Source organism: Rhinoraja longicauda, chromosome 8 (assembly GCF_053455715.1).
Source record: "Rhinoraja longicauda isolate Sanriku21f chromosome 8, sRhiLon1.1, whole genome shotgun sequence".
Taxonomy (NCBI): Eukaryota; Metazoa; Chordata; class Chondrichthyes; order Rajiformes; family Arhynchobatidae; genus Rhinoraja; species Rhinoraja longicauda.
Genome location: NC_135960.1, coordinates 18,595,121 through 18,621,697, shown reverse-complemented (window position 1 = coordinate 18,621,697; position 26,577 = coordinate 18,595,121). Strand labels below are relative to the sequence as shown.

Genomic DNA, 26,577 nt, shown 5'->3' with positions numbered 1-26,577 from the left:
TGTTAAATCAGCATCCCTTGAATCAAGCGTTGAAAGTCAGGGATGCAATTAGAAAATAACAATATAGTTAATGGGGGAAGCAGAGGCACGGAGTAAGGAGACACGTTGCAAAGTGGAGGGAACTGGAAATTCCAATGGTGGAGGAGACAAAACCTTCTTATAAACATATATCTTTGAAAGCTTTAATCAATTTTTAACATATTCACCATGACAGTAGTATTAAGATATTGAAATTTGACAAGTTAAAAATCCATTTGACTATGTATTCACCCAGATGGGAGACATGGGGTTCACAGCAAAAGTTGAAGCATAATTCTGCGATCAGAGTAATTAAACTAAAGCTAGTTCATGTGTTTGCCATGTGGCATTCATTACTGTGCTCAGAAGTAGTGCCAAGGAGAACAAGATGACTGAATAGGCTCTGGATATAAAAAAGGTTACATGAGCTACCAAATTTGATAAGTAGGTGATCTAAATAGCTACTAATGGTGAACTCCTTTTGATTTATTTTATATGTTTCACATAGCTTACCTTGTAAGTGTAGACGGATTTAAAAAAAAATCTTAAATGAATATTGCAAGAGTTCAGTAAAATCAATCGCGCGATGCTGTCAATTCAGAAATTTGGGACTTTCAATTGACCAGATTATACAGGAGGTTAGCACACTGCTCTTTTCAAATGTGTCCAATTAGTGCCTCTGATGCCAACCCCATTGAAATTTGTGGAGTCAGTTAGGTGGGAGTCAAAGAGTAGTGAGCATTTATTTACTCAAATGATAGAATGTGATTTTTGCTCTTTCTCTCGAGATCGAGACAGTTCTCATTTGATTTACTTGAGCAGAAATTGTGCCCTGATTTGCTGGTAATTGGCACTGTTGGTTCCAAGGCTGAAGGCAGCTTCTAACCCTTTCTGGGGAAGTGTTCGATGTTCTCCTGAGACAAGACAGTTTCATATCATGTTCTGGGTTCGTCAACATTATAGAACAGGATGGGGGGGCGGGAGTGATCAGGAAGGGGGTTACCCAGTTTCCCTCACAACCATTTAAGATCATGGTGCAACATTCTGACATCAATGGATAAAATGTACGGGCCCTTTTTCTGCGGTACACCATGCTTTAATTCCAGCAAAGGTCACCTCATCTCAGCACACTGAGAACTCAGGAAAAGAAAAAAAAATCAACATAGTTTTAATTGCTGCACAATTAGATGGGCAACCACCAGTAGAGTTAGGGAAGGTAGACACAAAATGCTGAAGTAACTCAGCGGGACAGGCAGCATCTCTGGAGAGAAGGAATGAGTGACGTTTCGGGTCAAGACCCTTCGTCAGACTTAGTAGAGTTAGGGAAGTGGTGCAGGAATCCTCTCGGGCTATCTCCCTTTCAAACAAGTATACCATTTTGGAAACTGTTGGGGGAATAGTCTCCCAGGGGCAAATAGCAGCAGCAGCAAGATTGCTGAGCACTTGTCGGGCTCTGCTCTAAAGCAGGATCAGGCAAAGATTAGGTGAGCAACCTTGATCAGGGGCTCTACGGACAGGGGCACGGACAGGCATTTCTGTAGCTTGTGAATGAAACTCCAGGATGGTGTGTTGCCTCCCTGGTGCCAGGGTCAAGGATGTCTCAGAGCGGGCACAGGACATTCTGAAAGGGGAGGGTAATCAGACAGAGGTCATGGTTACCGGTAACATAGGTAGGAAGACAGACGATGTCTTGCAAAGAGAATTTAGGAAGTTAAGTAGTTGAAAAGCAGGACAACTAGGGTTGTAATCTCAGGCTGGCAGGTTTAGGGAATGCTGGTTGATGAGCGATATCGAGGCTCTATTCAGAATAAAGAAGGCATATATCAGGGAAAGGCAGCTGGGATCAAATGATTCTTTTGGTGGGTGGAAGAAATATAGTAGAGTACAGGGAAATCAGGAGGGCAAAAAGAGGACATGATATAGCTCTGGCAGACATGATATAGGAAAATCTCAGGAATTCTACAGGGTAAATAACAGCTAAGTGAGTAACAAAGAAGAGAACATTCCTCTTAAGGATGAATATGGTTGTCTATGTGGAAAAACCACAGGAGATGGGTCCTGCATTAATTTAATATTTATTTTCAGTATTTACTGAGGAGATGGTCATGGAAGCAAAGGAATTGACACAAATAATTAGTGATGTGCTGGACCACATCTGAATTATAGTTCAAAGACCATTAAGGTGGATAAATGCCCAGGCACTGACCGCGTGTATGCTTAGATGTTGTGGGAAGCGAGGGAAGAAATTGCTCAGGTCTTGACAGATATTTGCATCATCTTTAGCAAAAGGGGAGGCACCAGAAGACTGAAAGTTGGCTAACATTGTAGCTTTATTTTGGAAGTGTTGAAAGAATAAGCCAATGAACTGCAGGTTAGTAAGCCAACCATCAGTGGTGGGTAAGTTACTGGAGGGAATTTTGAGGAATAGGATAGGCAAGTGCTAATTAAGAATAGTCAGCATGGGTTTGTGCATGAGAAATCATATTGCATAAATCTGATAAGAGCTTTTTTTAAGTCATCCAGAGTAATGATGAAGGCGGATGTTGTCAATATTGACTTTAGTAAACTTTTGACCAGGTGACACATGGTAAGCTAGTCCATAAGGTTAAATCACATGGGAGCTAACTAACTGGATTCAAATTTGCTCTGGCAGCTTCTTGTAGAAGGCATTAGAGGGCAGTTGTTGAGGATTCTTTTTCTGATAGAATGCATTTGTCCAGTGGTGCACTGCAGAGATCTGTGCTGGGCCCCTACTTGGTTGAAATCTATATTAACGATTAACAAAATAATTAATGTGGTTAGTAAAACTGCAGGTGACATAAAGATTGGTGGGAGATTTAACCTTGACAAAGTATGAGCTATCATAATTTACAAATGGATTTGGTTAAACTGGACTAGTGGGCCAAAGAATAGCAGATGGAGCTTTATTCAAATAAGTGTGAGGTATTGCACTTTGGTAAGTCAAATTAGAGCAGGATCTACACAGTAAACGGTAGGGTCCTGAAGAGTGGTGTAGAGCAGAGATACCTGCTATGGAGTACAGGTACACTGATCTCTGAGTGGAGGGAATGCAGGGGTTACTTGAGGATAGAGAAATCAAAAGTCATACCCCTGGGTTGTAAGCTGCCCAAGCAAAATTTAAGATGCTGTTCCTCCAATTTGCATTTTGCCTCACTCTGACAATGGAAGAGGCCTTGGACAGAAAGGTCAGTGTTGGAATGGGAAGGGGAATTAAAGTGTTTAGAAACCAGGCGATCAGGTAGGTCCAGGTGGACTGAGCAAAGGTGTTTAGCAAAACGATCACCCAGTCTACGTTTGGACTTGCCAATGTGTAAGAGTCAACATCTTGAACAACGGATCAAGTAGATGTGATTGGAGGAGGTGCAAGTGAACCTCTGCCTAACCTGAAAGGACTTTTGGAGTCCATGGACAAAGTCGAGGAAGAAGGTATAGGAACAGGTGTTGCATCTCCTGCGGTTGCAGGAGAAGGTACCTGGGTGGGAAGGGATGAGTTAACCAGGGAGTTGCGGAGGGAATGGTCTCTGTGGAAGGTGGAAAGAGGTGGAGATGTGAAGATGTGACTAGTGGTGGGATCCCATTGGAGGTGGCAAAAATGTCGGACGATTATGTGTTGTATGTGACGGCTGATGTGATGAAAGGTAAGGACAAAGTCTGTCTATGAATATCTAGATATATTAAGTGTAAAACAATGTGCACATATATCCTGCAATCAAGATGAAGGATTTGACAAAATGCTTCAAGGTTTCCATGGCCAAAATGTCTCACTGCTGAGTATGAGCAGGTACCTGTTATAGCATCAGGTGTTCCTCTTCTGCGATTCTGATCAAAGATTCACCCGTCTTGCCTCACCAAATTAATATTCAATAATTTATTTTCCTCTCTGGGCCGGCACCTATTTATAATGGTTTTGATGAAACATGTTGCATGCAGTAATAAATACTGTGTGACTGTCATACAGTATACACATCACATTCTGGACAATAGTTGCGTTCCTGATTTTTTTAAAAATAAACCAAGAGCATGAAGTAAGTACATGGGCAGTATTATGCATATTGCTGCAAACTGGGGAAATGTCCTTTAAATTTGTTGAAGCTGGATGCCTGTTGCAGAATTTGCAATTGTTGTTTGTGAACAATATCTTGCGACAAATTTTATAACCCGCAGGCCCTTTATCATCTTCCACTCTTTGACATCCATAATGGCTTGTTTGTAATGAGCAATGGGTTTTAATCTATTCTGTGCCACTTCACTCCCAGTACCATACCATCTGTTCAAGGTTGTCTTCTTCTACATTGCTTGAGATTTAATTCTACACAAAATGCCATCCACCGTAAATTAGTAGTTCTAAATGCAGAAAATTGCATGCCAACTTACTGGGTGAAGTTGGAAAGGCAATGCGTTTGGTTATGAACAAGCAGTTGCATTTGTGCTTTACAATAGTTAAATCAACCATCTTTATCACCTGCTTTTTCATGCCCCGCATAGGGTGAGTTCAGGAAAACCCTACTGCCTGTGTCAAAACTTTATTCCCCCCCATTGCATGGTGTACAATGTGCAGAAGAAAATAACCAGTTTGCAGAAAAATTTAAACAATAAGTGTTAATATTGAACTGTATCAAAATTCAGGCTAGCAACATTTACAATGTGATTGAATCCCCATCAAAGAACTGAAGTTATTTTATAATGTCAGGAAATGAAAATCAAACCCATTCACCGGTTCAAATATTAACACTTATTGTTGAACTTTTTCTGCAAACTGTTTGTATTATTTTGCACATTGTTCTCCATGCAATTGGGGGAATAAACTTGCTTAAATGGTAATGTCCTCAATGTGAGTGACTTATAATCCTCCTGGACCCTTGAGCTAAGTGATAGCTTGCCACTTTAGTCAGAAAAATGCGATTTCTCAATCCCCTCCCAGATTCCCGATATGTACCACTGGAATTTGCCCACTCCATGACTACTTTTACCGTTAATTATAAATTATACATTTGAGAGTACTCCGAAGCCCATCTCCAAATCTCCCAAAAGAGTGCTAACAGCTAATTCTCCCTTAATTACAATGGATGTTTCTTTCTGAATGTATGCTCATTTGTATACATTTGCTACCTGTCTGATCTTCAAGAATGTACTTAGCGTCTGGCTGTATGTTACTGTGGGTGAGCTAAAAAGAAAGGAGAAAAAAAAATCTCATCCTGTAATCATTGGAAAACGGATAAACTAAACACTGGAGTGGAAAGGGAAGCCCTAGTTTTGTTTATAATATATATTCCACAAAAGCACCATTCCAGACGATGCTTATTTTTATCCAAATAAAATGCCAAAGATAATGAGTCAGGATATTTTGTTGCAGCTTTATCGGACTTTGGTCAGGCCACATTCTGAGTATTGTGTGCAGTTCTGGTTGCCGCATTACAGGAAGGATATTTAGTCTTTGGAGAAAATGCAGAAGATGTTTACTGGAATGCTGCCTGGATTAGTGCGTTTTAGCTGCAAGGAGAGATTGGGCAAACTTAGATTGTTTTCTCTGGAGTGTCGGAGACTGTGGAGAGACCTGATAGAAGTACATAAAATTATGAGAGGAATAGATTGGGTAGACAGTCAGAATCTTTTTCCTTGAATGGAAATGTGAAAAGACTAGAGGGCATAGTTTTAAGGTGAGAGGGGCAACAAAGTCTAAAGGAGAAATGTGGGGCAAGTTTTTTTTACACAAAGAGGGTGGGTGCCTGGAAAAAAACTGTCAAGGGTGGTGAAGGTGGCAGATACGATTATGGTATGTACGAGACTTGGATGTGGAGAGGATGGAAAGATATGGACCACGTGCAGGCAGAGAAGTTTAGTTTAAGGTGGCATCAGGTGCAGCATGGTCACCGAGCCTGTGCTGTGCTGTTCTCTGTCCTAATGTCTGTATTATGAATAATGATGAAACGAGACATCTTTGTTGTGATGATCTTACTCACAATGCCACCGAGAACAATAATGAGATCAAATTATGATGCAGATTAACAGCAGCTTTCTAAACATTTGAGTCAGAATTAAGCAATGATGTGAGATTGCTAATTATGTAAAATGAAGGGCATCCATCAGTAAAACCATCTTGGAACAATTTGAAATGAGTTGTACCATGGCAAAACAACCTCTTCAAGACTAAAGAATAAGATAATTAGTACGCATAGTGTCAACCAAAAATCTTTCATAAAACATATTCAAAAAATTAACCATGAGTTATAAATGAAGCAAAGAGTCGTTGGTAAATATCCTAACATCAATTCTTGAGAAAAACATTGACAGTTTGTTCAGATAAGTCAGCCCAATGAGTCTGAAGAAGGGACTTGACCTGTAACGTCACCTATTCCATTTCTCCAGAGATGGTGTCTGACCCGTTGAGTTACTCCAGCTTTTTGAGTCTATCTTCGATCCAAAATTCATTTTGTTAATTCATTTTCCACAAAATGAATCCCCAATCATTCTTGGTAGCCAAAAAGTGGACTTTAGTTCCATTTGTAAGAGATATTGAAAGAATACGGACTGCAATGTCCTAACCTTAAGAATGGCACATTCTTAAAAGTGAATCTAAATAGTCCATTAGGTTCCTGAGGTTTTTGTTTCACTAACCTAAACCTAGGAGAATGTCTTACCTCCATCCATCACCACAGTCAATGAGAGTGTCAGTAATGTTGGCAATGATCATATTTATAAAAGTAATGTCACATTATAAGAAATATTTTGGAATTGTACGTTTCTATAATGCTGACCTAAAATGAATGGGATCGGTCTAAATCGTCATGTGGGACATTACTTGATCACTTCAAAACCCAATATTCAAAGCCTTGTGCAAAAAATCAATTTATTTCTCAGTAAAACCTTCAGGCTGTCTTTCAATTGATCACATTTATCCAAGGATCAATGTAATTGAAATGACCATCAGAAGCCAGTGAGAACATCTATGTAGTGACGTTAGCAATGTGGATGGCTCCGTAGTAACCCAGGAACAAAAACAATTAAGGCAACGATTGCAATTTCTTGATACATGTGGGAGAGCATCCTAAATATATCCATAGAACTAATTGATGGGTTTTGGACTGGGTTCCTTTATTAAATTACATGAAAGGTTTCATCAGTGTTCTACTGTTGGAAATTAACTTCAAAGAATTTCGATTTTCCCACTCAGTATCAATAACTTATCCTATTTCAACTGGAGGGATGGAAAATGAAGAAGAATGATTATAACCGTAATTATTGTTTAAGGAACATACAAATAAATTATGTTACGATCATTCTTACCCACTGCTTACAATAAAGGTCATTGCATATTACTTCCTTTGTTTTATTTTGTCAAACTCATAATATGATGTTAGAAATATATCCAAGATATTCAGAGTTCTTATATCACAATCATCTTAATTAATCTTTGAGTTTGGAGATCATACTGCATCACCATATATAGATTTAAAATATAGAGGATTAAACTGTGTACTATCATAAATAATTCAGAATAACAGCAAGTAGATGAACACACTATTTTCAGTCTTTTAGTCCACATTTTGAGATTTACTTGATTGGACAGCTGCTTTGTAATGGACTGACATTCATCTATTATCTAATATATTGTGGCGGCTCCCAAAGGTCGGGCCATACTACTACCGACCCCTCGGCACGGGAATGGACCAGTCCCGGGAGGCGGTCCTGGACTCAGGAATATAAGGACAAGGTTTGGGCGCCAAGCCATTCCGGCAGACTAGACCCGTCTGAGACCCACGATACAGTAAATATACCTTCCCGAACTACCTGGCTCCTTGCCTTTATCGACGCGCTACATTGGTGACCTCGACGGTCCATTCATTAGGATGGGCACAAAAGCAAAAGCCGACCGCCCGTCCGGCTCGCAGGCCGACCAGGCCCCAGCTGTCGACGCGGTAGGAATCAAGCTCCCGACCTTCTGGACCACCCGGGCTCGCGTTTGGTTTTACCAAGCGGAGGCCCAGTTCCAGCTGCAGGGCATCACAGTGGATAACACCCGGTTTTTCCACCTGGTGGGAGCCCTTGACCAGGACACGGCCGAAGAGGTAACGGAGTTCCTCCAGGACCCACCGGCCGACGGTAAATATGAAGCCCTTAAGGAGCTGCTGCTCCAAACCTACGGGCTAACCCGAATGGAGTGGGCCGAAAGGCTCCTCCACATGCCAGGCCTCGGTGACCGGCGCCCATCTAGCCTCCTGAAGGAGATGGTCGCGCTGCTCGACGGTCACAGACCGTGCCTGATGTTTGAATATACATACCTGCACCTGCTGCCGGCCGACATTCGCCTGCAGCTCACCGACGCCCCCTTTGCGGGTCCCACCGCCTGTCCCTCCAACTGTGCCTCCGCCGGCCCCTCTGTCGACCGATTACCGTACGCGGTCCGGTCGGGTTGTGCGACCACCAGTGCGTTTCGTGCCTCCGGATCTGGGGGGGGGTACTGTGGCGGCTCCCAAAGGTCGGGCCATATTACTACCGACCCCTCGGCACGGGAATGGACCAGTCCCGGGAGGCGGTCCTGGACTCAGGAATATAAGGACAAGGTTTGGGCGCCAAGCCATTCCGGCAGACTAGACCCGTCTGAGACCCACGATACAATAAATATACCTTCCCGAACTACCTGGCTCCTTGCCTTTATCGACGCGCTACAATATTATACCTAAATAAGTCATAACCAAATGAAAGAAAGCCCATCATCTATATACTAAAACTCTCGTTTGTTTGTTTGTTTGTTTGTTTGTTTGTTCCTGAACTACAGCCAAAACAGTGCATGATAGCACAACAATTTTAGGCCCACTTTACTCACCGTCATCCCTTTGGTACTAATGGAAGAAGTTTCATTTAAATCAGTATTGTATTTTTAAAGTCATTCTCATTTTAAAGTTTAAATCTATCTCCTAGGGAGAGAGGGGTGAGGGAGGGAGGGGAAGGGGTAGGGAGGAAGGGAGGGAGGATGAGGGGGATGGAGTGGGGGGAGGGGAAGGGGGGAGGAGAAGGGGGGATTGGGAGGGAGGGATGGAGGGAGGGAGGGGGGGAGGGAGAGGGGTGGGGGGTAGGTGAGGGTGCTGGAGAGGTTTGGGCCCAACGGGTCCACTTGGCCTAGTTTCTCCCTAAAACTTACTTCTCTTTCATATGGACACATATTATTTCCCAATAGAAATACTTTGTTGGTGTCATAATCTTGTAACGTTGCACTCTTCCTGCCTTATGATTCTTAGTCATAATGTTGAATCTTCACCTGTGGTAATTATAGATATGAAGACCAACTGGAGCGCTTTGAATCAGAAAATACATAACGGGCTGTATTACAAAGAAAGAAAGAAAATAGCCAGAAGTGTGTTGAAGAATGTAATACATTCTAAAATCTGGATGATGTTTATCAGCTTCTTGAATCTTATGCTCATGTTTTAATATATCATGAACTTTCCAAAAATATCCACCCAGCTGTTCTACTCTGAATGTATTTAAGAACTTAATGGAAAACAGCCAAAACAACGGTTCTTTTCTATAGTATAATTCATTAAACATTCTGTGCAACTCCCAGTGTTAGCTGCAAAATAGGATAATGATCTTATTTTTTTGCATTTTCCAATCACAAGTTTTTTTAAAGACCAAAGTATACAGAAAAAGCCTTCAAAATTACCACCTGATCAATAAAATCACCTGGCCAGTCAACATAATTTTTCTCAAAAAGACAGCTTGTTGTTAACCACAAGTAACAGATTTCCCAAATTAGATCTAAATCTCCAAATAGTCTATTTTGATAACAATCAGTGCCCTGTTATCACACTTCTTGCTATCTCACCTTAGCTCTCTGGTATTATATGTTCTGAAATAACAAATGCAACTATCCAAGCGTAATTTTGACAATGCAGAACCATGAAAATCTATGAAAGGCAAAATCCAATAAATCAATCTGCGCCGCAAATAATAATTTCTTCCCCAATCATTTTCTCACTAATAGGCATTTAAAAAAAATATTGAAAGCAAATAAGGAAACATTAAATCTGTCTCTCTCTTCACAGATGCTGCCTGAGCTGCTGAGTATCTGCAGTATTTTGAGGGGTGTCTTCTGTGGAGCCAGTAATCATGGTTAGTGTGGCGAAAAGCAGAACTGAATCGTATGAAGGCATAATTATGACTTAAATTCATAGAAACGACTGCATATTTCTGGAGAGATAAGGGAAAGAGATAGGTCTTAGGGAAAAGACAAAGCTCAGCTATCAGTGAGCGTGTTAAATATAGCCACAAGGGCTGTAAAGGTCATTCAGGATATATTATTGCATGCACAGGTTACTTATACTTCAAGGGACAACACTTCAACATTTCTATCTCGCAAATGTCAGTCAGTATTTATTTTACCCTTTGGCTACAGTTTAAGTATCAGTCCTTTAATAAGATTTCATACTATCCAAACAGTATTTCAAGGCGCAATAGTATACAAATTTGACCGTTTTGGAGATTGACAGTATTAAATTATTGAGCGATTTATAAATAATAATGCTCAGAGCCCAAGGACATTATTACATCATCAAATTCACCAACTTCAACGTGAAGGTAAAAACTTTAGCTCCTACATCCAGAGAATTATAGTCAATAATGCTTTTACTCCTGCCCTTTGGGTTCAATCACTTACCAGAACTTCAACCTCAGTAAGTACTTTGATCGGCAATAGACAATGTGAATCTCTGCTGTCAATGCAGGGGAATAGCTATTTCTTTCCTCATTTGCGTTAGCACAAAGTATCCTCTTGGCAGGGACAACATAGAATATGTGTATAGTAACATTGCAAGTCATACGAAGTGGATAGAATAATACAACAGGGTTACATTTCCATTTTCTCCATAGATTCTCTTCATGATCTGTCTGAGCTTGACAGGCAATTTATTATTCAGCTACATTGAATTATTGGGCAATTCTATGGTCTGGATAAAGCATTGCGAACTGTGCCAACATTGTCCACACCTTGTTTTTTTAAATTAATAGAACTTTGCATTTATGTGGAGATTTTACTTCTTTAAGGTACTTAACTAAACTTTGAGAAATCTGGTTTTGGAGCAGTAAATTGAGATGTTGAGTGTCTTGGGTTCCTTTATGTTCAACTGAACAGAAAGGAAGATCCTTTGTTTAACATTTTCATTTGAAAGATAGCAATTTCATGAATGCCTTGCACACTACTGTGCTGAAGTGGCAGAAGTGCTGTGTTCCTGGAGTGGAGATTGAATTCACAACCTTAAGGAAAGATTGCTATCAGTGAACTGAGCTGTCTCCACCATTACAGGCCTCAGACTTTATTGAGCCCAGGGTGAATAACAAATATTTCTATATCAAGGATACCATGAATCATTGCCCTTATGACTGTGTTAATTTTCGTAAAATCCAACTTTAATCTCAGAAAGATAATTGTTTTTTTAAAAAGTATTAGCAGTGCATCAAATTCACTTGTTTACACGTAAATAAATAGTTGATTTATGCAATGTTGAGAATATTGCAGAGTGCGATACTGGCATTAGATTTTGTTTCTTCTTTGCATTCTCCTTAATTAATAACTACCTGCTATGAATCCTATTTTAAATACCAGAGTGACAATCTAGATTTAATATGTCAGAGCATAATGAGTTAATAATTTAAATTATCTTCTCATTCCCAGTGAGACATATTCTATGTTGTCCCTGCCAAAGATCCCTATGATGGGAAACATGAGAGTACATGATAAAAAATTCTAGGTGGACAGTCGATATATCTAGCTCACATCTAGGACCGGAGGCCATAGCCTCAGAATAAAAGGACGTACCTTTAGAAAGGAGATGAGGAGGAATTTTTTCAGTCAGAGGGTGGTGAATCTGTGGAATTCATTGCCATAAAAGGCTGTAAAGGCCATCAATTGATTTTTTAAGGCAGCGATTTAGATTCTCGATTAGTACAGGTGTCAGGGGTTATGGGGGGAAGGCAGGAGAATGGGGTTGAGAGGGAAAGAAAGATCAGCCATGATTAAATGGTAGAGTAGATCTGATGGGCCGAATGGCCTAATTCTGCTCCTATGACCTATGAATTTATGTACACCATAAGTAAAAACATGGTTGCGAACAAATACTCCTTTACTCTCTTATTTAATATTTTTCCTTTCCTAAAGTTCACATGGCTATTTTTCTAGTATTAGTCTATGAATGAATGTCGTCTGATTAAAAAGTAGATTTCACTGAGATTTCCAGAAACAATTCCCATGGTATCCCGATTATGTCTTAGGCAAGTGATCCTTAACCTTAAAAAATTCAAATTCTGGATATCTTTGTACCTCTAACAAATATTATCTAGAGTCTGCTTTAAAACTGTCCAAAATAAATTTACATAGGAACCATGTTGGGTGACGTGCATCCCAAAAGCTTGGGTTTCTTTACTAACAGGTTACAAAAATGAAAGAACAACATGCTAATAATGCACTGCACCACCAAATCGTCATGATTAGCTTTTTTCATCTGCAACTGTTGGAAGTGCAGTGAGACCATATGAATACAGTCAATTCAACTTGCAGTGACATTCCTGTCACTCACATTTATGCTTCAGTGCCAGAGTTTAATATTCTGTAGAAGGATATGCAGGTATGGAAAAGAGGCACACAAGAGACAATTGACTTAATCATCCATTCCGGGTAATAGCTTAACTACAAAATGTAAGAGCACATCCTATTGAATTAGAATGGTTCAAATACTGGATGCAGCTGGAAAGTTGACAACAATTTCCCTTTAAAGCTCAGATTTAACCAGAAGAATGTGTAGTATGCAGCATGCAGGAATGATGAGGGACCGAGGAACTGTGCACTCAGCATTCTTAAGTATTATGAGCTGGCATCTGAACCATTGCCAAGTTAATAGACATTGAAAGATAATGAGTTTGAAATTGTGTGTTAAATTGAGTATTTGTTTCGCACATTTTTGACCTAAATGAAGGGGGTTTACCATTTTACAGAGTTAAACTAATGGGATTATTTTTATGTTAAAGTTTCATTTAAATGGCTACTGAAATTAGAGTGATGATCTAGTAAAAAGCTGTCAATAATTAACGGTGCGGATGTTTTAGTTAATAAAACACTAAATGATATTCAAAAATGCATTGCCATTTAAACTGGTTGGGTTTCCAGTTCCCTCGACTTTAGCCAAGACACACATTCTTCTGAAGAGAAATTCCCTTTGGGAATCCAGTATGAATTTTGAAATTAGTTTTATGTAAGTTATATTATATCTTACAAATGCAGTAAAAATGCAATAGGACTCCATTTAATCCTGTAAAATAATGGAAGCAAATTTAGATTCACAATTGTATCCAAACATAAGCAAATAAGATACAGCAAATCCGGCATAATATTTATTATTCCCACATATAAACAGGGTTTTCATCCAGTATAACCGTTGATAGGTATGTTATACCCAGCTGCCCTATTGTGTAGAAGGGTACTTAACGATCGGACTACATCTTTTTATACCCCTTCAGAGCTCCAGTGGAACTATCATTCCCAAAGCATATTTAAAGCATTATAGAAGACTAAAGATTCAGAATATTAACATGCGTGTCCAGCATCTGAATGTCAATTCCCTGTTCAATTAGTTCATTTATTATTTAACCAGCTGGATATCTTCATTTTAGTGGGGAAAGTTATTTATTTTTTGAAAATCTTGTGTCATTGATGCTGCGGTTTATTTTGATCCGAATACTAATCAAAAATGCATGATTTCTGCAGAGATTTCTGAGAATCTAATTTTGGTTCTGCATTCATATTCACTTGGTAAGAGTTCATCAGTAATCTTCAAGCACAAAGGATATTTGACATTTAAATATTTTAGTGCTTTTTTTCAAAATTTGAGACATCCTTCAAATTATATTTTTGTACTATAACAACTTAATGTTTTACCAGATTTAATTTTTAAATATAGCAAGACAAATGAGCCCTTTGCTTAACCTGCTACATGTTAGATGTCCACACTAATTTTGCCTGTGAATTAGTCAGCTTAGCTAAGCATCTGAAAACATAGGCATGTCCATAATTATTTTTGAAAACCTCAATTCCAGGGATTTGAGAACCTACAATAAAAAGGATGATGATTTCATTTCACACAGCACCCAAGTCTGAACTGTCAAAAATGTAGTCTGCGACTGAAACATGTGTTGTTGTTGATGAATTTCTTTTGAATCAGCCAATTGCCATTTGAGGTGTACTGCCATTGTTGGTTTTCTTATTCATTCTTGTGTCATGCTAATCTAAGTAAACATAATTTATGATACCTGCATGTCCTTACATGAAATCCAAGCTTTTTTTCCAAAAATGCAGTATCAAATAAATGCAGAGCTTTGTTTTGCATTGCGGCCTTTTCTGATTAGTGTTGAAAATGTTTCAATCACTTCTCGTTTTAACACTTACAAAGTTAAAAAAAACAGTTTCTGCATTAGTAATTCAGCCAGTGATAATATAGGCAGCTGTTCGTGCGTGTAACCTTTGGTTTTCTGCGTTAATTAATTAAATAAGTTACCTCAATAGCCTTCCTTCTTACAAGATCTGGTCTCTTGCATAAATTCTGAAGCTTCTTAAACAGCTGTTGAGACGTGGTGTAGAGATAGTTCTCTGCAAAATAAATCATGTGGATATTTTGTTTTAATGAAACTATCCTCAAAGGAAACCTGTACAGAATGGTCACTTTACTGATTAATGCCACGTGGTTCAATTTTATCTTGGCTGGATCATGGTCCCAGACTGACTCCCGGCTGTTATTGTGTTGGGATTGTGGGAGCAGTGGGAGCACTGGTCCTCCCCATGAACTTAGATGATAACGTTTCAGTGTGGCCAGGACTCAAGATAGTGTTATGGGCTTTGCTTTCTATCAAAGCTGTTAAGGGTTTTTAAATTTTACTTTAAAAATATCAAAGAAAATGCCTTGAGATAAATTGATGAACAATATAAGTTTCTTTCAAAACATAAAACACATTGAAATAATTGAGACATTAATTTTACAAGATGCTCATCTTCCCTTTGCTTTCACTAGGCCTGACCTGGTACAAGATTGAACAGGTCATTTCCCTTATGAAAGGCTGAAATATTCAATGCATTAAGATGAAGAGAGTAAAGACAGAATGAAAATTTAATGCGGTTTACAGCAAGGCAGGTATTAGAACAAATGCAAAATCCGATAGTAGATAATATTGATTCATTCAGTATTTGAAGTACTGTACCTATTTGTTCTTGTACCATTTCTCAACTTACAACTTCATACCAAGGGGAGGTTCAAACACAGTTAAGAGCATTGCTACACTGTTCCTTTGAACTATTTCTGCTCGGTCAGTGTTATCGGCAGCAATAAAATCATGGAGGACAAGAATGTCTCTAAAAAAATTGTCTGTGGCCCACATACTAACAAAGAAGTCCCTGCACTGAACTTATTGGACAGGCTTAAGACAGTATTATCAAAGTCTGGTCCGTTAAAATGCCAAGCAAAATGAAATACCGTGGGAATAAATATTCTGGTTTGGTGTTTGGCTACATTTTGCTCCTCTGTGTCTGGATTCACGATGGCATCAGACCAGCCGATTAAAGGGTTGAGGGTTTGGAGGTGAAACTAGAGTGGGCTACTTGGCAGGATGAAACTGCCTACATTGTGCAAGAGGAGAGTATACATTGGATTAAACCCAATACAAACCTGCTGGTAAAAGCTAAACATATAATCTCTATCCAACACCATTTTTTTCTCTTTTGCAAAGGAATTAGACATTCACAGGTCTCTATAATGTACAACTGCTTATAAAGAAATTTATTTTACAACAAATCTATTACTTCTAATTTATAAACTGAAAAAAACACATTAAATCTGCTGAATTTCCACAAAGCCAATGACAAACTTGGATCAAAACTTTACCCAGAGAATGGTGAAATATATATAATTTATTTCCATGTGTTGTATTAGAACAATTAGTGTAGAAGAAAGGAGAAATCAATCAGTTATTTATGCCATGCACATGAGGCAAATGAATATACTGGGAGGAGCAGCTATCAGCAGAATTCAGCTTGGCTGGATACTGACCCAAGTTGTTGTAAATAGACGCAAAATGCTGGAGTAACTCAGCGGGACAGGCAGCATCTCTGGAGAGAATGAATGAGTGACGTTTCGGGTCGAGACCCTTCCTCAGACTCAGACTTGATCTGAAACGTCACCCATTCCTTCTCTCCAGAGATGCTGCCTGTCCCGCTGAGTTACTCCAGCATTTTGTATCTATCTTCAATTTAAACCAGCATCTACCGCTCCTTCCTACCCAAGTTGTTGTAAACTCTACATTATCCTATAAATATGAATTCCTTTGTTAAATATCATCAATCTGATTGTCTTTACGTGAGGAACAATAGAATCACTGTGTAACATAAAATTGTATTGTCAAGCATTTAAAATAACACATAAACAGATGTTCTAATTCCAAACACTAAGATAAAAAATCTAGTTTCTTTGATACTTATGGCTTTACATGTTGTCCCTCTAACTAAGCAAAAACATTCTTTAAAAGTTATACACTAAAGTTGGAAAAAAAAATTTGAACAGATTTCCTCATTAGGGTCTTTTATCTTTACCTAGCAAAATGTTCTTCAAGTTCTCAGCTTTTCAATACTTGACCATCTCCATGTTCTTCCTGTTTATCTTGTTAATTTTATTTTTGAAAAAGCTTAGTCTTTGCTTTGTACAATATGTTCCAGTCATAATCCTGAACTAAGCCCATGAGGGTAGAAAACATTGGTGCTAGGTGTAGTGTGTCGGATTCTGTCCATCTTTCAGAGAAGTAGAGTAGATGTTGACTACAGCTGAGATCTCTCCATACTGAATTGATTTTATAGATTCCACTCAGTCTATGTCTATTAGACTAGATTTGGTCACCCGAAAATGCCAGAGAAGCTTTGAGAGAATTTTTCCCTAACTATTTTCCTAATATCTTGTGTTAGCTGACCTCTACTGGCTTCCAGTCAGCCAATAGTTTAGTTTTGAGATACAGCATGGAAACAGGCCCTTCTGCCTACCGAATCTGACCAGCATTCACCTTCACACTAGTTCCATGTTATCCCATTATCACATCCTACACACTAGGGGCAATTTACAGAAGCCAATTAACCTACAAAACTGCACATCTTTGGAATGTGGGCGGATACCAGGAACCCGGAGAAAACCTACATGGTCACAGGGAGAACGTGCAAACTCAGCAGTCAGCACCCATGGGCAGGTTCGACCTGGATCTCTGGCATTGTGAGGGAGCAGCTCTACAGCTGTGCCACTGTGCTGCCCAAAGTTTGTTTTCAAATCTCTCAATGGCATCAAGCTTCCATTTACTCCAGCTCTGCAAACTCTCCATCTCCCTATGTTCAGCCAATTGCGGCATTTCACACAACCAATTTTATTGCTTCCAATGAAAAAATATAAAAGAAAAACTCTTGGAATTGTAAAACAACTACAGTAATTGCTAGGAAATCTCATCAGATCAGGAGACATCTGTGCAATGAAAGACAGGGATAATTTTTCAGGTTGAAAATCCTCCATCAGAAATGGTTGCCAGTTCCTCTTGTAAAGAAAATATAATGAAGACGTTTGACCCCAAAAAATAGTGATTGTAGGATAGTGTGGTGTAATTCTTAGATAGTGTAGTGCAGTGCAAATACCTTCTCTACCTTTCTATTCTCTCTCGCTTAACGGAAAGCTTCTTATAATGTTGACCAGTTGTTTGTTCTAATGCCTCTTTTTATACTTCCTTGTTACATTTGGTTTGATTATTGCTCCTGTGAAGCACTGTAGGATCCTGTGTTATTTGGACAATACTATTTAATGTATGTTGAAACAAAGAACTGCAGATGCTGGTTTACAAAAATACACAGAATGCTGGAGTAACTCAGCGGGTCAGACAGCAAATCTGGAGAACATGAATAGATGACGCTTCGGGTCGGGACCCTTCTTCCATCTGAACATCACCTTTCCATGTTCTTCAGAGAAGCTGCCTGACCTGCTGAGTTATTCCAGCACTGTGTGTCATTTTTTTGATATAATGTATGCTTTTACTTTTCCCCTGTTTCAGGGCCTTACTTGGTAGTGAGGGAGGGGGAAGAGATGTGGTGCAGTGTAGAGATGGTGGAGGAAGAAATAGTTTGCAGCAATTTCCCAAGCTAAATTGTTTATTCAAGTAACTTACCTGGAAAGATTTCTGGATAGACTAAGGCTTTTGGACACAGTGGGTAGCAACCACAGTGAACAGCTTCCAACCTAATAAATGAAAGATTTCAACAAGTTAATAAATACAAAAAGATACAAGTTAAATTATATCTCAATGAAAATCTGCATGTTTTCCAGGATGAGAAAATCCACTATGGTTCCAGTAATTGGAGAGCTCTTGCACTTAGCTGACAATGTCGGCACCACTAATTTAGGGCAGTATTTAGATCAGAATTCACATCTTCAATTTCGAGAGAATTTCTGGAATCAGACTATTAAAACATTTAAAATACACTTAGATAGATACCTGGATAGGAAAGGTTTAGACATGGGCCAAACGCAGGCAAGTGGAGGAGAACATAGAACTAAAGTGAACGGGTGATTGATGGTCCGCGTGAACCTGGTGGGTCTAAGGACCTGTTTCCATGCTGTATCTTTGAATCAAAAAATGGAACTAGGTCAGATGGGCATCTTGGTTGGCATGGACGAGTTGGCCCGAAAGGCCTATTTCTAAGCTGTATGCCTCTATTTCAATATTTCTAAGATACCAGAATTCCAGAAGAATGCCTAGTTTAATTTTATTTTTGCTTTGCACTATATTGTTTTGTATTATTTATTGAAGTTTTATTTTGTTTGTTTAATATATTATCTGTGGAGTATTGTGTTTACATACCCGTTGTGCTGCTGCAATTAAAAATTTCATTGTTCTGTTTCGGTATGACAATGACAATAAAACACTCTTGACTATTGCGTTGAGATACACTATTGAATAAAATAACCTGCCTGTGTTCTATCAGTTATAGGGAAGTGGTCACTTATTGGTAGAAAACCAATTTTTCCACAATATTGTGGTTATTTTGCTGGATACAAGTCAACCAAGAAAAGGCCATTCTTGCATTGCGGTAATTTCAAATAATTCAGCATAAAATTGGCTTCACCTTAAAACAGTACAGTCTGGTAATTATTGAAACGATAATCAAAAAGAATTTCAGTATATAAGTGCAGGCAATATGGGCTCAGATGTTGCTTTCCTTTGCCAACAAATCTGCATGGAACCACCTGCATTTCTCAGCATAAACACCAATAGGTTCCGAGGCTCCTGTGTGGACATGGAAGTCTCAAACTCAATGGTTGAACTCCCTTGGCCATTTCCAACCTATACTCTATTCTAGATTTCCCCAAAGTAGTGAAGAGTACATAAAATCTAAACTATATTTTTTAAAAAACTAAATTGACAAACACCAAAGGAAATTCCATAGGCTTCTACTGGGATTTATTGGGCCTTGAAGAGCCCAAATTGGTCCTCCATACCAAAGAAAATCTGAAGTGATGCATTCCATAACTGACAATGAGTGTATTTATTTTACCACACACTCACGCAAACAACCATCCACAGAAGCTACCAGAAAGTAACAACGCTGCTTCGAAAGAAGTTCTGCACTTGAAAATAAATAGCATGATTTGTTTTTAATATTCTGCCCCTCAGGATCAGAATGGGAGCTGAGCAGAGAGTGCCTTGAGTCTGATTAAGGCATCATTACTTATTAATCTCTCATCAAACACCTTCGAGAAGCAAGGCAGAGCACTGAAACCATATGACAACACTGAGACTGAACCAAGTAGCAAACCAGATGAATTGAATCAGGATTAGTGTAAAACAAGTTTGAGGTTTGAAAAACTTGTCTGCAGCAGGAACACAGATGACAGAAGGTGCATTTATCAAGGACCTTTTACCCAGAATAGATTAGTTTCTCAGATTCACACAAAGGGATTCTTTATTGTTCTCGTTTTATATTACATATAATTATTGTAAAGCATTAATGATTCTCAGTAAATACCAACTTGACCAAAATCCTCTGACTTTGACATTGCAGGGTCACATGCAATGACATCATCAATGACATCTGCAGAGATGTAAACCTATTTCTTTTTAATGTTTGATAAAATAAACTGTAATTATAAATCCACCTCTATATCTTCTGCTGCTCCTCGCTGATCATGTAGATTTTACCTCTCGTGTCCAAGTTTTGCGTTCTCACTGTCCTCGTATGTAAGTATACTGACTTCAATTGTAACTACAAACACTGAGATCAACGTTCAATTTGGAAGGATTCCTGGATCAATGATTCCTGGCTCCTGATCCATTTTCCATGCATCTTCAGCTCCCCCATCTTCCACAGTAGTAGCGGATGCGCTGATACTCTATTCATGAAGCAGCTTCTGGAATCCTCCCTCAAGACCACTGCCCCTGAGCTAGGCCATTTGTTTGTTGATGTTCCAAGGCATCTCACATGCACTGACAGTGTATACTTACCCTCATCAGCTGTGAATTCGTCCTCTTCAAAATCATTTATTGCCGATAAGTGCTGGCACACATGCCATGACACTCAGTATTTTTGAGGGAATTAGAATATTATGGCGAGTCCGGAAACTTGTTGGTTGTAGAAGAAGTTTATTGCGGCAGCAATATTCGAATACAAAGGTTAAACAACAAGGTAAAGGACAACCATCAAAAACTCACTGTCTTCTTCGAAGACTTCTCTGAACTGAACCTTTTCGGGCGCCAAAAGCGCACATGACAACGCTGTCCAATCAGCGATGTCGCTCTCTGGACCAATCCCTACGGTCGCGCTCACACGTGACCTTGCTGGCCAATCTGAGGGTTCGACGACCCCGGACCATTCTCTATGGTCGCTACATGACCCCCCCCAGAACCCGAGGTACGGAACCTAGCAGGGAGCCGGATTTCGCGACCATAACGAGTAAGTAGAGGGGCAGCCTGAACCACAGGAGCAGGGGATTCCGGACTTGGAGGAACTGCCGGAACGGGGGGTCCTGGACTGAGCGGAACTGACGGAGGCCGGCCTCTCCTAGGGGTTTGGCCGACCAGGACTGGTTGATCCGGATCCAAGTGTGCAGGTTTAAGCCGGGACACCGAGACGAGCTCACTCCTGCCGCACACGTCTAAGGTGAAGGTAGCCGTCCCCTTACGCAAAACCCGGAACGGCCCTTGATAGACCCTCTGCAACAGGGCACGATGGGAATCTTTTCGCAAAAACACAAACTCACAGTCCTTCAGGGAAGGCGGTTCATGTACCATGGGACACCCATGACGTGAAGTTGGAACTGGAGCCAGGGAACCCACCCGTGCCCGGAGCGATGCTAAGACTGATGGGACTGGAGGCAGCTGGTCTGAGGGGTCCGGAAACAAATCCCCGGGTACTCGAAGTGGCGAGCCATACACTAGCTCCGCGGACGACGCACCGAGATCTTGCTTAGGAGCAGTCCGGATGCCCAGAAGGACCCAGGGGAGTTGGTCTACCTAGTCCGGGCCTTCAAGCCTTGCACTGAGGGACGCCTTGAGTTGACGGTGGTACCTTTCTACAAGTCCATTTGCCTGGGGGTGGTATGCAGTAGTGGGTTGTAACTTGGAACCGTACAGTTCTGCGAGCGCGGCCCAGAGGGACGAAGTGAACTGCGGCCCCCTGTCAGTGGTAATAACTGCCGGGACCCCGAAACGTGCTACCCAATGGAGGGCCAAAGTCCTGGCACAAGAGGCTGCCGAGATATCAGACAATGGGAAAGCCTCTGGCCACCGGGTGAACCGATCCACCACCGTGAGGAGGTGGGTGTAGCCCCGGGAGGAAGGCAAAGGCCCGACTAAATCCACGTGGATGTGGAAAAAGCGAACTGCTGGGACCTCGAACTCCTGTACGGGGGGCTGGACATGGCGCTGGACTTTAGCGGTCTGACAGGGAACGCAGGAACGTGCCCAACCCGCTACCTGTTTCCGTAGGCCATGCCAGACAAACCGAGCTGCTACTAAAGCAGAGGTGGAGCGGATGGACGGGTGCGCCAGCCCGTGAATGGCATCAAAAACCCGGCGCTGAAGGGAGGGCGGTACTACCGGCCTGGGACGGGGAAGGGAAACATCACACCAGACTTTTGTGCCTTCCGACCCGCAGGCTACCTGAGCCAACTTTAATCCCGAAGTGGTGGACTGGTATGCCGAGGCGGTATCCGCTAGAAGCTGTGCCTCCGCAAGCTCCTGGGGATCCACCTCGCAGTCCACCGCCGAAATAGGGGAAAAAGCAGGTCTAGACAGGGCGTCAGCAACGGCATTAAGCTTACCCGCGACATGACGGACATCGGTGGTAAATTCGGAGATGGCAGTCAGGTGCCGCTGCTGGCGGGCCGACCATGGGTCAGACAATTTGAAAAATGCAAATGTTAATGGTTTGTGGTCCGTAAAGGCCACAAATGGGCGGCCCTCAAGGAAGTACCTGAAATGACGAACAGCTAAATAGAGGGCCAGAAGCTCTCGGTCAAATGCGCTATACTTCAGCTCAGCCGAATTTAGTTGCCGGCTGAAAAACGCCAAGGGCTGCCAACGGCCACCGACCTGCTGCTCCAAGACCCCGCCCACCGCCACGTCAGAGGCGTCAACCGTCAGGGCCGTGGGGGCGGAGGGGCTCGGGTGGACCAACATGGTGGCGTCTGCCAAGGCTGCCTTAGCTGCTGTAAAAGCCGACTCTGCGGCCGGGGACCATATCAACTCTACCGGTTTTCCCGCAAGGCACTGGAAGAGCGGGCGCATGACCCGCGCAGCTGCCGGAACGAACCTATGGTAGAAGTTAACCATACCTACGAACTCCTGTAGTCCTTTTACTGTGGTGGGCCTGGGAAATGCCCGGATAGCCTCCACCTTCTCGGGCAAAGGGGAGGCGCCGGCAGGGGTAATTCTGTGCCCTAGAAAATCAAGAGAAGGGAGGCCGAATTGACACTTGGAGGGTTGGATAATGAGCCCGTGGTCTTGGAGCCGCTGGAACACTGTCCGCAAGTGGACCTGGTGTTCCTGCACTGAGGGGCTGGCGACCAGGATGTCGTCTAAATAAATAAACAAAAAGGGTAAACCCCGACCCACACGGTCCATCAGTCGTTGGAAAGCCTGTGCCGCGTTCTTTAAACCGAAAGGCATACGCAACCATTCGAACAACCCGAACGGAGTAATCGTGGCAGTTTTCTGTATGTCCTCCGGCCGCACCGGAATCTGGTGGTATCCTCGCACCAAATCGATTTTGGAGAACACCACCGCCCCTTCCAGCCCAGACGAAAAGTCCTGTAGGTGCGGTATGGGGTAGCGATCAGCCGTGGTGACAGCATTGAGACGCCGATAATCGCCACATGGTCTCCACCCCCCAGATGCCTTGGAGACCATATGCAACGGCGAGGCCCATGGGCTGTCGGACTGACGGACAATGCCCATTTCCTCCATCTTCCTAAATTCCGCCCGTGCCACCACCAGTTTGTCTGGCGGTAGTCTCCTGGCCCGAGCGAAAACGGGAGGGCCCTCGGTGCGGATGTGATGGACCACGCCGTGCTTGGCCGAAGGCGTGTCAAAACGTTGGATGAGCAGCTCTGGAAATTCCGCCAGGATCTCAGCATACGAGTCAGGGGCCGCGACGACGGCCTGGACAGTAGGGCTGGGCGGGGAGGCGATTGTCGGAGCGACGGGCTCCTCGCTGGCGGAGGGTCGGAGGTCGTTACCGCGGACATCAGGGACCAGTGAAAAAGCCCAGAGAAAATCTGCGCCTAGGATCGCTTGTCTGACGTCTGCTATGATGAATGGCCATTCGTACGTGCGGAGGCCTAACACAAGGGACATCTTCCGTATACCGAAAGTGCGAATGGGGCTGCCATTAACCGCGATGAGGGTGGGACCTGTCTTACCCGTTCTGGTTTCGAGGTCGGTCGGCGGCACTATACTGATGATGGCTCCCGTGTCCACCAAAAATTCTGTGTCCGTGAATCGATCGTGGACGTAGAGGCGTCGGTTCTGGCCAATCGCAACTGCCCCTATGTACGATCGGCCGAGGCATTTCCCGCGAAGGTACAAGGTGAGCGGCAGTTGCGGGGTTCTCTACCCCATCGTAGGTGATAATAGCACCAGCCGCGCTTGTGCGGATCTTTTTGGCGGGCTTTTGGAGAACTGGCGGGAGACGCGGCGCCATCTTGATGTCGCTGTGGCGTGGTCACTGATGTCGAGACCTTGTTGATCGAACCGCTTGCCTTCGATTTAGCCGCTATGAGCGCGTCCGCTTTCTCTGCATATGCTTCGGGGTCCTTAAAAGAACAATCCGTGAGCAGCAGTCGGACATCCTCGGGAAGCTTCTCTCGGAATGCCTGTTCGAACATGAGGCAATCCGTATGCTCACCGGCTAGCATCATCATCTCGGCCATGAGAACGGACGGCCGTCGATCTCCGAGGTCCGGTAGGTGCAGAAGTTTTTCAGCGCGATCGTGCCTATTAAACCCGAAGGTTCGCAGTAACAATTTCTTCATTGCCTCGTACTTGCTTTCCGCAGGCGGATTAACGATGAACCGCATCACGCGTGTGGTCGTCTCCGGTGATAGAGCGCTGACGAGATAGTAATACTTCGTCGCGTCGGCCGATATGTTCCTTAAATGAAATTGGGCTTCGGTGTGGACAAACCAAGATTGCGGTTGATGTGTCCAAAACGACAGAAGGTGAACGCTTACTGCGCTTAACTCCGGTGTGCCAGGCGCGGCATCCAACAACGGGGCGTCGTGTTCCTGCATAGTCGGTGATCGTCCAGATCACGTCGGGGTCACCAATATGGCGAGTCCGGAAACTTGTTGGTTGTAGAAGAAGTTTATTGCGGCAGCAATATTCGAATACAAAGGTTAAACAACAAGGTAAAGGACAACCATCAAAAACTCACTGTCTTCTTCGAAGACTTCTCTGAACTGAACCTTTTCGGGCGCCAAAAGCGCACATGACAACGCTGTCCAATCAGCGATGTCGCTCTCTGGACCAATCCCTACGGTCGCGCTCACACGTGACCTTGCTGGCCAATCTGAGGGTTCGACGACCCGGACCATTCTCTATGGTCGCTACAATATCCACTTTACGTGTCTCATTTATGTTCTTGCAGTGGTGTAAATGTACTTAATGTCGTGAATTCAGGAGCCTGGAGGAGGGGAGAAGGGAGGTTTAAACTAACGTGGATGACATCTAGGCACAGAAAGGTAGCAAGGAGGAGGGAAAAGAAAGACCAAAGTGGATGGGAATGATAATAACAGAACAAGAACTTGAAAGTTTTTGAGGTAGAACCAAATTAAGGGAGGGCAACAAGGTCAACATTATCTGCACGCCAACACAAAAAAAAAAGAACAAAAAAAAGGTTGGTTAACTGCGGGCACAATTAACCATGGGGATTATAATGTCTTCTAAAGACATTGTAGTCAGATAATTCAGGGGTGGTGGATGCAAGGGAGATGGGGTGGTGGCCAGAGGTCTTCAATTTCAAATAATTACAAGAGATGCAAAATGACTGGAGGAAAGTAAATATTGTATCTTCATTCATAAGGTCATAAGGAATAGGATTAGAATTAGGTCATTCGGCCCATCAAGTCTACGCTGCCATTCAATCAATGTGATCTATCTCTCCCTCCTAACTGCATTCTCCTGCCTTCCTGTAACCTCTAACACCTGTACTAATCAAGAATCTCTATCTCTGCCTTAAAAATATCCACTGACTGCCTCCACAGCCTTCTGTGGCAAATGATTCACCACCCTCTGACTAAAAAAAGGCAGCAGGGATAATATAGGTAATTAAAGTCTGTCAAATGTCAGAGGTTGGGAAGTTACATGAAAAATCTGCTCTTGGAGAGACAGGATTAATCAAAGACAGTCAGCATGTCTTCGTTGGAGAGAGGTCATGTCTGATTAACTTCATTGATTTTTTTCTGAAAATGTAAATACGTATGTTGAGATGGTAATCCGGTTTATGTAGTTTAGGAAGATTTCATTTAGGTCTTTGACAAGCCCCCACATGGAAGATTGGTCCACAAAGTAAGAAGCCATGGGATCCAGGGTGATTTGGTACACTGGCTTCAAAATTGGGATGGTGTCCAGAGGCAGAGGATGAAAGTCATGGGTTGTTTTTGTAATTGGAAGTCGTGTGATTAGCAGTCTGCCACAGGGATTGTTTCTCTGCTGTGTGTTATATACATTAACAATCTCCACACAAACATAAAAATTATATGGAGTAATTTTCAGATGAACACAAACATTGGTGGGCTGTTAATAGTGTGGACTGTAATTTTAGGCAGATATCAATAAGAAGAAAAGATGGCCAGGATTTGCAAGAGCAAATATTAATCCTGAAAAGATATAAAGTGAAGTGTTTTGGAAGGACTAATAAGGCCATGGGTGTACACAATGAATGAAAATGATCTTGGTGGACCTGTCCATATATGCGCCCCTCAATATGCA

The 26,577-nt window shown here is 42.1% G+C and overlaps 1 protein-coding gene across 1 annotated transcript in view; it reads right to left on the bottom strand.

Annotated features, from left to right (window-relative positions):
- Window positions 1-26,577, bottom strand: part of gtdc1 (glycosyltransferase-like domain containing 1) — a 313,882-nt gene that overhangs the window by 3,797 nt on the left and 283,508 nt on the right. Inside the window, exons 8-9 of the mRNA XM_078403374.1 lie at window positions 18,259-18,329; window positions 14,580-14,671 (exon numbers count right to left, since the gene is read on the bottom strand). Of these exons, the coding sequence (XP_078259500.1) occupies window positions 14,580-14,671; window positions 18,259-18,329 (163 nt within the window). The remainder of the gene's footprint in view (window positions 1-14,579; window positions 14,672-18,258; window positions 18,330-26,577) is intronic.